General features: G+C 40.7%; 1 protein-coding gene across 2 annotated transcripts in view; it reads right to left on the reverse strand.

Annotated features, from left to right (window-relative positions):
• Window positions 1-944: 944 nt before the first annotated feature.
• The window catches only part of LATS2 (large tumor suppressor kinase 2), a 45,998-nt gene continuing 34,178 nt past the window's right edge, over window positions 945-12,764 (reverse strand). Inside the window, exons 3-7 of one of the 2 annotated variants that reach the window (XM_018071080.3) lie at window positions 9,606-11,146; window positions 6,385-6,967; window positions 5,575-5,757; window positions 4,279-4,385; window positions 945-3,535 (exon numbers count right to left, since the gene is read on the reverse strand). In XM_018071080.3, coding sequence (XP_017926569.1) covers window positions 3,041-3,535; window positions 4,279-4,385; window positions 5,575-5,757; window positions 6,385-6,967; window positions 9,606-11,146 — 2,909 coding nt within the window. In that variant the 3' untranslated portion in view covers window positions 945-3,040. The remainder of the gene's footprint in view (window positions 3,536-4,278; window positions 4,386-5,574; window positions 5,758-6,384; window positions 6,968-9,605; window positions 11,147-12,764) is intronic. The other variant, XM_029960892.1, reaches the window with a different exon arrangement.

Raw genomic sequence — 12,764 nt, forward strand, 5'->3', positions numbered from 1 at the left:
ATGAAATTCTGGTCTTCCCAAGATCAGCAGCGGGTTTAACCTTAGTAAAGTCAAGATTATGTCTCAAATGTCACCCGTGACCTTAATCAAGAACACTACTTCAAAATTAATAAACTCCTTGCTTGCAGTCAAGAAGAAATACATCTGGGCTTTTTTGTTTGTTTTGGGGGGTGTTTTTGAGGAAGAGGGTTTTTTAAGACAAACACTGAATTTATATAACCTCTGAAAAGAAGATACCTGATGTTTTTGCAGGAAGTTCAGCAGAACCAAGAATGCTGGGCACCAATCTCAATATATGGCATATTGTTCACTTGTCCAGATTTCCTAATATTTATTCCCAAGTTTCTGTTTGCATCTGAACTGTCTGCAAAGGATGTGAGCCTTCTACAGACAGTGCCTAATAAAAGATTTGTTTTTCAAATCAGTTCTTCTGTAGGTGAAATGGAAGTTGGCTTTTGTTCCCTGCAGCATAGATTCTAAATGACTAATACATGCATTGTGGAAGCACCCATTTCCTTCTGGGCTAGTTTCTCTTGTTTTGCTTAGTTGCAAAGATTCTGTATTTGCAGGTGAATTATTTACAGTTTAGAAATAAATCAGAGGCAACAGTCAGAGGGGGCAAGCAAGGGTTGCAGCTGCCCTGGAAGCACCACCACTACACAGAAAGTGACTGTGTTGAATTTTATGCCACCTGTTGACCTGGTCACACCACAGCAAGTTTTTCTGCAATCCTGCTCCTTATTCTTAAGGGCCATGAGGACAGAAGAAATTGTCTGAAGGTACTCAGAGATTCCATATCAAATGCTACATGAGAGATGAGATTTGGATCTCATGTTTGTAGCTCAAACCCATCACTAACATTACAAAACCAAACCCATTAAAACTTCTGCCTTAAAAGAGGCAGCAGAAGTTATCTGTTTCAAGAACACATAACACATTTTAGATTTTGATCCAGATTTTTAATAAATTGTGCCAGTAGAAGCTTTCAAAGGCAATGATATATCAATAAATAACAGTTAAATTGAGTTCCTGAGAAAGAACCTACCACATGAAAGAATGTCAGATAGATGTAAATAACAAAAAATGGCATTACTATATAAAAAAGCAGTAATACTGAATCTTACATGAACTGTCACAACACAAGCACTGCATACCTCAGAACATTCCTTTCATACAAATGTAAACAAATACACAATCATTTTTGTTTAGTTCAGGCTGATGAATTCATATGTTGTTGCTTAGATATCTAAACAATGGATAGGATAGGATATGCTAAAACATTAAGGAATAATATGTGGAATAATATACGGAAAAAATAATGAAGCTCCAGATTTAAAAATAAAATAAAGCAAAAACACATTAAAGGAGTGTTTTCCTCAAATGTTATTAGGTCAATCGCTTTAAACAGGACTGTTACACTAATCTGAATTAAGGATTTTTGTGTGTGTTTACTTATTTAGTTATATATAATATATATGCAAATATGTATGGCTTAATTATCTTTAGTATTCTGATATCACTTTGAATAATTCTCACTTATACATACAAGAAAAACGCGTATTTTAACATAGTTAAAAACTGATATTTCAAAATATGCCTATAATTTGACAGAAATGAAGGCCTATTGTGCTCCATCACAGCAACATTTTAACCTCTAGACAACAGGACAGAATGACCTATCAACAATGCCAACATTTTCAGATGTCACTGGCTAAAACACCAGGGTCCTTAATGGACACGCAGCCAGTTACATGTAGGGATGTGATGTCTGGAAAAGCCACGTACTTCCAGGTTCCGCAGATGTCCGTGGAGCTGCACACGCCCAACGTGGCACTTGGGATCTGGACGCACTGTGGGAGCACAGCATCAGACATCCTGGTTTGCATCTGTGAGCGCTGGTGGAAGTGAACCACAACCACCTGCCTGGACCAGCCCCATCCAGGCAGCTGCCACAAACCAGTTTTGTTGTCATGGTCTTGCTGCTGAACCTTGGTGGGGAAACGTGTGCCGATGACGTGAGCTTACTAAAACGGTCTATCGCATCAGACCACAAAATCTCTATTCAGGTACAACCTTTGCAATCCGTTTTACAAAATTAATATTGGATACAATCACAAGAGGAAACCACCCACACAATACATAATCAACACACGGCTTAAAATGGTCTAATTTTAGACCCTTAGAAAAATGGATCCACAGGACCTGCCTGTGAATGGCAAGAAAAGGCCATTTCAAATAGAAAAACACTGCTCATGCAACATTCTTCACACACTAGACAATGAAATCACACCCAAATTGTCACTTGCTCACACTTTCTATTACACTCCAATAAGCAGAAGGAAATAAAGCAGCTTTAAGGTTATGTCACAATTTTGAAATGTGGAAAATACATATAATAAACAAAATCACCGTGTGAATACAATGGCATCAGTAAATTTAGAAAATTAGAGAGCAGTTTTCTTTTTTCATTTTTCTTTTTTTTTTCTTTCTTTCTTACATTATTGCACAGAGACCTTTCATCACATGTTCTTCAGCTTTATGCTTCTTCCTAAATGTGAAATAAGTGCTATGGATAAAATAAAAATGTAGAAAAGAAGAACAGCAGCATGATTTGTCAAAGTTAATCCCTATAATTTAGTAGGAAAAAAACCCTGCTATAAACAAAATATAAGTGCTCTTTATTCATTTAAAAAATAACGCTGACAGTTGCAGAAGTCTGTAAATGTTAATCTGAGTAGGGGGATGCTGACCTCAAATAAAAATAGGCCTAGAAATTATAGACTGCTGGCCTTGCAGATTTTGGTGAAGACCAGGATTTCAAGTGTAATTATCAACAAAGTTATTTACAGTAGAACTGACCTGAACTTTCAAGATTGCCATTTTTAGGACCTGGTCCTGCAAGCATCTGACTCCCCAAGATGTCTCCAGCCTCAGCTGAAGGTACACCTGAATAACTGCTGCAGGATCAGATCCTAAAGGATCAGCTAAAGGCCCTATTGGATTTGAGATTAGTCTCATCTGCAGTAATCTATACAATAATTTACACATATACAGGCTGACAAGCTCCAGTCTGATCCACCACACCTTTGTCTTCTACGTCAGATTTCTCAGACTGGCCAACTTCCATTCCAGAAGGTTTGGGATACCTGAACGGATACCCGTTGTCATCAAAGAATCTTCGGAAAGTAAACTCGTAAAAAGCATGTTCTGTGTGTTTGCTATTGGAAGAGGCCAGTGGATCCCACGTCCTGGTGCTGTCACCGCTAGCATCATTCCAAGGACTTTCTTCTTCAACCGGATCAAAATTTGAAGTGTCCATTGGATGGCTGATTTTTGGAACATAGGGAGCTGGCTGCCTACGGATATCGGTAGAGAAGTCCATAGAGTGAAAGAAAGAATGGGCTTTAATATCATCTGCTCCATTTCTTCCAAGCCTGTCTTCAGCAGCACAGCAGAGCTTTGTGATTAGATCAGTTGCCTCAGGGCTTAGCTTGATCTGTGAGGGAATGTGCAGTGTGCTTTCCCAATTTATCACCTACAGGTAAAAAAGGTATTAAGCAACTTGTAATCCTGTAAACAGAACCCTTGCAATGGCCAACACTAACTGTGCAGAAGTATACACATAATGAGTCCACTCATAGCCTGCACATTTCAGAGGTCCAAGAACCCAGTTATTAAATTGCATTGCTTGTTAATTATTTTAATGGATCAAAAAACACTGTTGGCCAGCAGACAAAAGAAGTAATTGCATTTTTTAGAAAGGTAGATTCCTTCTTGAATGCTCCCATAGTCAGATTTGAGAACATACTCAGTTTACACATGATTTTGTGGAATTACTTCAAGGAATTATTCCACTTTTTCTCCAAAATGTAAACTAGGAAAAGTGGTCACAAGACAGATCCTTTCTAATAAAGAACTACCCACTGCTCGCCTTTGAAACACATTGCCAACTGCAATTATCACTGGCATATCAGCTTACTGATAGGCACTCTAAGGAATTTAAATGGATGAACTCGTGCTTAAGAAATCAGAACTCTGCTGAGAAGACTCATAAAACCAATACCTATCTATGCAGTTGGAAGAGTAAGTTCTGGTCTGAAATTCAGTGTTTTTGTTGACTGGGAAAGAATATGTGCTTGCACGGAACTACTTAAAGTCAGGCTTTTTAAATTACTCCTTTCTCTAGTGAAACAAAGGGGAATTAGGTCTGTGCATGGAGAAGGGAAGGGAAAAGGTTAAAATTTTGCTACCAGAGATTAGGACTTTGCTTCAACTTACCTTCAGTTGGGTTTCTGTGGGCGTAGGAGCCAGAAAAGGAGGCTGTCCCACTAACATCTCAAAGAGGATCACACCAACACTCCACCAGTCACAGAGCTGAGTGTATCCTGAAAGGCAAGCCAAAGGTTGACCTCCACAAGCCAAGGAGAATGTGTATAAAGCTACTTGCAATTAAGTATTAAAACATACAGCACAGATTTCTGCCTTTACTCAGACTTCATATTTGTGACTTCTGCTTGCTGACCCAAATTTTCTGCTGCCACTAAAGATCTAATCCTGTTGTCTGTGAACCTTTCTGAATAAATTTTATTCTGAACACAAACTGAGTCGTGACACCATATAATTCGAAAGAATGAAGGAGGTTTTTTTCGTGCCCTGTCCCACACCTACACAGCACAAACTGGATCTCAAAGAATAACAAAAAATGTTTAGCGACCCCCGTAGGGTTCGGTGGAGGTGATACCACAAGTTTGAAAAGCTGCTGAAAGACACAGTCTGGCTCTAGAGACAGAAGAGATCCACACATGACTTTCTGAGCAAGTTCCAAGCAGAGGAACAACTTCAATCACTTAACTGCTGTAACAAGACAAATAAGGTATATGTTTGAGATCTCCAAAAGGGAATGGGGGATTTAAACACTAATTTCAATGGAGACTTGTGTCATCAGATGATGTAGGGTCCAGTGTGAAATCTCTCAATTAGAGAAAGATCAGGCTTAGGATTTAGCTTGCAGACAACTTTGAACACCTAAATCTCCTTACTGCAGTGACCATGTCAGTTCTGCACAGATAGTCACAAAGTACTGTCTGAATTCCTTGACCGAAGCTTTTAAATGCAGGATCTCCAGCGTAAATTGTGGAAAACGTTTTGCTGGGTTCCCCAGTTCTGGCTGGGAATCTGGAGGACATGTTTCCACAGTGATCCAGAACCATCAGCTGGCTGGCTGCTCACTGGGCCATGTAAACTTGACAGCAGTCAGTTGTACTCCATGAATACAGACAATCTGCTATACACCTGAAAAATACCACTGCTAATGTTATCCCACACATTTATTAGCAGTCTCGCTTAAAGGCCTCAGAGTGGGGATATACAAACACACACGAAGTATGACCACCACCACTGCCAGTAAGGTGATGCTAAACACTGGAGCATGGAGAGTTCTCCTTAATCTGAGCTAAGTGTTTGTGGCCTTCAGAATGACAACCTTCCAAAGCAGCAAGCTTATTTAAGGAAAAAAAAAAGTATTTCAAAGCATCAGCGTTCACTTAAACAGGAAAAAAATAAAGGTTTATCTACCTTTACGAAGCAGGACTTCAGGAGCGATGTAATTTGGGGTTCCAACTAATGAGTGGGCTAGACATCTCTGATGCTGCTTCTTAGCTCTTTGTTCCAATGTCTTCAGCCTATCTCCACATCTACAATTGGACACATCATCCCAAAGATCACTGGGCTCCATGCTGTCTTGTCTGATATGGCTCCCTTTCAAATGCAAGAGAAAGTTTACATTCATGATCATAAAACATGCACACGAAGAGAAAAATAGTTACCTACATCTAGTGCCATCTTCTACTTTCGCTAAAGAACAGCACTGAAATGTTAAACCCAAGGTATTTCCTTCTGCCTTCCTCTTCACAATGGGTTTTCCATACAAAATGTCCAACAGAATGTCTTTGTCTCTGCACAAGGAAGTATGCTTCCATATGGTGGATACAGAACAATGGAGTATATTTAGGTTAGCTATATGAATTTTTTGTGACCTTTTTGCCAACAGACACCAATACTCCTCCACAGCACACACAGGACATGTGTGGACTACTTCAAATCTGTAATTAAATAATTTCACCACTAAAAGAATAAAGTGAAAAACTGCTGCTGCTACAGTGAACAGCCACTTTACTGACAGGGTTTTGAACAATACTGGAAACAAAAGGACTGGAAACAAACTAATTGCATAAATCAGAGAGAGACAGACGTAATACTGCCATTGACTGTTTGTCCATGTTCACACCACCTCAGTTTCCTCAGCTGGTGTTTCTGCCAAAAGGTAAGTGCTTGTTTCAAAATAAACAATGTAATACCATTCCCAATAAAGTCTAAAAACATTACCTTTCTGATAGTATTTTGAATTGTGAGTCCACCTGAATCCAGTGCACAGTCCAAAGTCAGTCAGTTTGATATGTCCATCAAGGTCTATCAGAATGTTGTCTGGCTTTATGTCTCGATGAATAAATCCCATTTTGTGCACACTCTCTATAGCCAAAGTGAGCTCTGCAATATAAAATCTAGCCAAACGCTCTGGGAAGACCTCCATCCGAATCAGTAGACTCATCATATCCCCACCAGGGATGTAGTCCATCACAAAGTACAAGTTGTCTTTATCTTGGAAGGAGTAATAGAGTTTAACCACCCACTCATTGTCTGCCTCAGCAAGTATGTCCCTCTCTGCTTTGACATGAGCCACCTGGTTCCGGTTTAGCACATCTTTCTTTCGCAGAGTCTTCATGGCATACAGGGCATGGGTGTCCACTTTGCAGGCCAGGCATACTTCTCCAAATGCACCAATACCCAGAGTCTTGATTTTCACAAACATAGATTTGTCCATTTTGGCCCTTTTAAGTCTGTTGTAGTTGGACTCCTTCTGGTAGAGAATTTTCCTCATTTGTTCCTGTTCTGCTTCACAAAGGCCAGCCTTTACAAAGAAAAGGAAACCACAAGAGCAAGTACTGTTATATCCATAGCAAGAGAACAATAAATGAGCATTCCCAAAACACATTTCTCAGAAAAATTAACCAAGAACCAGAAAAGATGCATTCATGAGAGACATACTCTCTTGTGAGTATTTCTGAGAAACCGGCAAATTCACTGTACCTTAACTTGTTACCTGAATTTGCCGTATCTGAGATTGGTCTGCCTGTCTCATTTGGTTGAACAAAAACACATGGGGCAATGTTGTCACAGAGGGGAATATAACATAACAAACCTGACCATGCAATTTGGTTTACACCTTTCAAATGTGCACTTTCTCACTGCACTCCATGGTATGTATGCACACTGCAGTACAGCTTAATTTAAACTGAAACTTAAACCTAGATGCAGCAGTTCACTTTGTTCATGAATGGTTCTCCAGGGCAACTCACATTAACAGTTCCTACCTTGGGTGCCGTTTACCTGTTGGTTTTTGTGTTGAAATTAATAAGCTAGTTTTGACCTACACATTCCCAATTACCTTGGAGCCTACTTCATAAACTGTTTTTCTTCCCCTGCCATATACAGCCTCCACTCTCAAGGTTTGTAGATCTCTTGAGCATCTGTTCTTTAAACTTCTCTTTCCCTCCAGAATATGTGCATCTAATCCTCAGGTCTGGCATCTGCTTAGCCACTGCAGCCCAGACCCTAGTGCTATCTTCCCCCTAAATGTATTATTTTCCCTCTGTATCTAAGTTGTAAAAGTGCTTACTTGTCCACCTCCTGTCCCCAGGGAGCCTTTCCCCAGCCTTCAAGACAGAGCCTGTATGCTGAAACTTTGGTTGTCCCACACTGTCCCTCTCCTGAGAGCCACTGGTGGCCTCCACCAGCAGAAGCCCCCTGGGTTGATCCCCAGGATCCTCTGACAATTCATCCACTGCCACATGCCCCTTTCTTCCTGCATACCCCAGTTCCAAAATCCTGAAGTAACTGGCATCAACTGAATCACTTCTGAGAAAAAGATTCATGCCTGGTGAGAAGGGGCACTGGGGAGGGGAGACGAAGGTGAAGCTGACTGATTAGCAGGCTAGACACCCAAGCATACGCCCACAGGGCTGCTGCTTAGGCTGATTTAATTTCACATCTGTAGTCTAGGTATCTAAACATGAATGTGGGCAGCCAGACTGTGCAATGAGATCCCCACAGTATAAAAATTAAATCTGTCTGAATAAAGGATGGAGGAGGTCTGCAGAAACTTGCAGAACAGGTAGGATGAATTTTCAAACTGAAGAGAACAGCCAAATTAAAACCAGGAATACTGTTTTTAAAATGAAAGGTAAGACCATCAATCCATAATAAAGGAAGTGTTTATTTTTTAAGGTAAAATAATTAGTGTGTTGTGTTCTTGGTTAATTCTAGAATAATGCAATATTCAGACAACCAAAATCTCCTGTGTGTATATTTTTAGTCAGTGAAGAGGTTGCTAGGGGAAGGAGTTGTTTTTGTTTATAGCTGAATTATCTCTGAATAAGGGAAAGCTGAAGAGTCATAAGAACTAACGCAATTAGCTGCTGTTTCGCTTCTCTAGAGATCATTCCCTATCTCAGTCTCAGGAAAATACTCACTAAATCCATGCAACACAACACAATCTGTACTTGCAGTGAGGACAAACTATTAACTGTCACTAAACTGCTGACCTTTCAAGAGATTTTAGAAACATCTTCCTCTAATTTTAACCTCAACAAACAAACCATTGAGTTTTCTGGAGCAATGTGAGCATCAAATGAATTGACTCTGGAAACTGACTGTGCTAGGGAAGATTGGATAGTTAATTATTATCTTATGCATTAATAATAGATTTCCTTAGAGCTTATCCTTAAATGCAAAAGTAGACTAGTCATATTCTAGTCATGCCTGGGGAAAAAAAAAACCCTCTTCCTCTGCCATATTTAAAAATTAAAACCAAAACTGCCAGAGCAACCATCAAAACTTGGCAGCTTTGTTTTAAGCAGCATTATCAGAGAATAAGCTTAGATTTGAGAGCTACAATTAGGCATGAAAGAAGTTCTATCACACAAAGTGCACCTCCCTGAAACCTGCCTCTACAACAACCAGCAACGGTCCTAAAATCAGTTCAAGCTGGTCAAGATAAGATTACTTGTATGATATTATTACTTACATGTGTTCAACAGACAACTTCCAGTCAAGTATTACACACTCATCTGAAAATATGGCACAGTTAATATATTGCCAAGTTGAACAATGGCTTTGGTGAATGAGCAGCTATCATGGAAGAGGGAGGAAAGAGTTTTGCAAGAGCTGCCAAAGTATTGCCAGAGTTATCTCAGCCTCAAGTCTGCCTTCTGAGTTCTTACCTATGCAATCCTAATACTTTCCTGCTATGGGAGTTTTTCTTTATTTTCCTTTTCTCGTATGAAGATATATCATTTCACATCTCAGGTTTTTCAAACAGCCTTCCATACCTGCATCCACACTTCTAAGTGAGTACAGTCTGGTATAGGGAGGTGTCTGATACCTACTACTTCCACTGGAGACTGCCTCTTAACTTTTTTAATGGATTAAAAATAGTAATAATCAATTCGACCCACTAGTTTTTATTATAACAAAACAAGGAGAATTACTTTTGCCATTTCTTGCTCCAATTGCAATCTTCTGTTAATTTTCTGCTGGTAGGTCTTTATGACATTTTCTACATGTTGCTCCATGTAGAACTTGAAGGCAAAAGGTGAGTAGCTCTTTATTCGGGATTCTCGCTTTTCCTCATCTTTGCCATTTTTTCGCACAGGTACCGGAGACGTCTGAATCTGCTTTTTATCCTTGCTTGGTTTTTCAGCTTTAGTGTTCTTGCTACTTTTATCATTTCGCTCACTGTTCTCTTCAGCCTTATTGCACGTTGAACTGGGGACTGGGACACGGAGTGTCTGCTCCACACCCATGCATAAGCAGTTGATATCAAACTGCTCAGAGGTATCAGGAAGTAACAAATGCTTGGGATACGGTGGTGGTGGACACCGCAGTTCCTGGTTACCATAATCCACATCTAGCTGATAGGCATTAGCTGCCCCAACAGGTGGCACGTGCTGCTCAATGATCTCCAAGCCATCCACAGCCGGTGCCTGCGCAGGTAACCAGCCAGGATGGGAAGGTCCCACTGCAGTCTGAGGCTCAGGTCTCAACACTCGCATGCTCTTCACTGGCTGCAGAATATGAGCAGATGTGACTGCTGTGATTGTATTAGGAGACGTAATTGAAGGATCAGGTTTTCCTGGAGGAACCTGTCTTATAGACACTGTCACTTGTGGCTGTTGCTGGTGGTTGTTAAAGGAGTTTGTTCTGCTTGGCACTGTGGCATCAGGTCTGAAGGATACGTGTTGCCGTGGAGATGTTTCTATTCCTGGATTTTGTAAAGAATCTCGGCGTGACGGTGTTGCTGCCTGCCACTGCTGAACTTGAGGATTATTCATGTCATATAGGTCCATGTTTAGGCTATTTCTAGATGGAGTTAATAGATTTTGTGGTGGACTGTCTGAAAAATCATTAGCGAAGGCTGGACCTCTGGGTATCACATGCATTTGATGAGAAGAAGGACTCGTCTGTTTGTGATGAGAATGTGATATATACAGGCTTGCCGGTGCCTGCTGAAATGCATGACCAGTATTATTCTGAACAACTGCCCCTTTATTTGGGAGATTGGCATATCCTCCCTCCTGCTGCATCTTGTTTTGGAAGGATGGACTCCGCTGGACACCATACCCCATAGGCTCCCCCTGCACCATCATGTGCTGCCTACTGTAATGTTGGCTGTTGGAGCCATGGGATGCCTGCAGCTGCAAGGCCTGACTGCTGTGATTAGCCACTGGATAATTAATCACAGAAGACTCAATATTTGTAGGGTATGCTTTCTGCTGATGGCTAGTTGGTGTGCTGTGAGTGCCTACTCCAGAGGGTCGCTGTACAGGAGCATTCATAGCTGAAGACTGCGAAGCAGAGATTAAATAGTCCATGTATGGCCTTGGAACTTCAGTAAGCATATTTGCACCTTCTGCTCCAAAGCCTGTCCCTTCATAGGCTGCATTACTCATCTGATGGTAGGATGGAAAAGATTCATTGGATCCTTCAAAGCTTGGCCTGCGGGTTACATTATTTGGCACAATACCCTTTCCTTTATAAAAAGAACACAGAAGAATGTTAGGAAACAATTCAGGTGAATGAAACTCTTTGTATTTTATTACTCATCCATCTATACATACAGACATACACACACATACTACATAGGGACTATGTGTTATAAAAACAACTTTCAAAATCTAAATTAAGTACTCTGAACATTTAAAGTTATAGGTGCCAAGTACTCCTACTGATAACGAGCTACTGGCCCACAACACTGCTCATGCCAGGAATCATCAGGGAGTCCTATCAAATCATGAAAATAGAAGCACAAATTCCCTAACTATGAACTCATCAGATTACGCTACAGCCTGGTTTTTAAAGCTGGACCAGTATTATCACTTATTACTCACAGAGAGAAGGAAGCTACAGAGCAGGGGGTTAAGTACAGCACCAACAGGAGGACAAAAGCTCCCAGAAGGACTGTCAATACAACTTAAAGTCAACATTGCTGTAAGCTACTAGGTCATCACATAGTCCACATCTTCTGTATGGTGAGCCCACTGCTCACACGAGGGATCTGTTTACATCTCTCTGTTCCATCTTTCTCCTCAAAAATCCTTCTTTCCTTCTCCTTCACGTAAACAAAGGCATCATACAGTTTGTCCTGTATCATTTCCAATGTGTTGGACACAGAATATCCCCTCATATTACTCATGTTCCATCTGTTTGGAAGGAAAATCTTTCAGGGTGTCAACATATTAATTTTAGCTTGAAGAATGTGCAGAGACAAGATAGCAGCATGCCTACAATGGAAGTGTTAATGGCACTTTTCATCAGTTCTTTGATCTGAGGACAAATTGCAGGTATACAAAGAACTGGCTGTGCTAAAAAGACAAGGGGAGACACTGTACTGTTGTGATTTTTTTGTTTCCCTTCTGATACTTTAGCTTTCAAAAATCACAGGATTTGGCCCATTTATGCCCAAACAATTTCCTTTTAAAATCTTGACTTCACAAGGCCCATAAGAATAGTCATGCTGAACTAACAGGCTTTAGCATTGGATTGCAAGCTTTTTGCATTACAGTGTGTCCCAGCTGGGCCAGATGTAGCACCCCTGAGCACAGCTGCTGACTCTTCACCTTGACACACGTGCCCTGTTGCATACAGACACACAAGAATGTGCACATTATCAAGACAGGTTTATGTCCCCTCTCTGCACACTGGAGAGGCTGCCCCCATACTAAATGACACCTTCATAAACAGTGCAATGTTCTGAAATGGAATCAGGTTGGACAAATTATCAGAGTTCTTTAAAGTGAAATCTATAATCGGCAGCTCTTTCTCCTGTGATAACAAAAGGCCAAGCTTACCGAGGCTGTATTTAAAACAACAGCCCCTGACAGTTCATCTGTTGGGACACAGTGAGAGGTACTGATGAGGCTGTGGCATCCTAAGAAGTGTGTACTCTGGCCTGGAAGTGGGAGGCAGCCATAAGACCCATTTGTCATCTCTGTCAGTAGGATTCATGCTGAGCCTCAGAGGCAAACTGATTTTGCTTTCCCCTATCAGAGGCCATGAGGGAAAGTAGCAGCAATAATTGTCCTTCTTTGGGACACATAATTCAGCTGTGCAAAGAATCTTGATGTCAAGAGAGATATGATGTCCACCTC

Source organism: Manacus vitellinus, unplaced genomic scaffold, assembly GCF_001715985.3.
Source record: "Manacus vitellinus isolate BGI_N305 unplaced genomic scaffold, ASM171598v3 scaffold_2_pilon, whole genome shotgun sequence".
Taxonomy (NCBI): domain Eukaryota; kingdom Metazoa; phylum Chordata; class Aves; order Passeriformes; family Pipridae; genus Manacus; species Manacus vitellinus.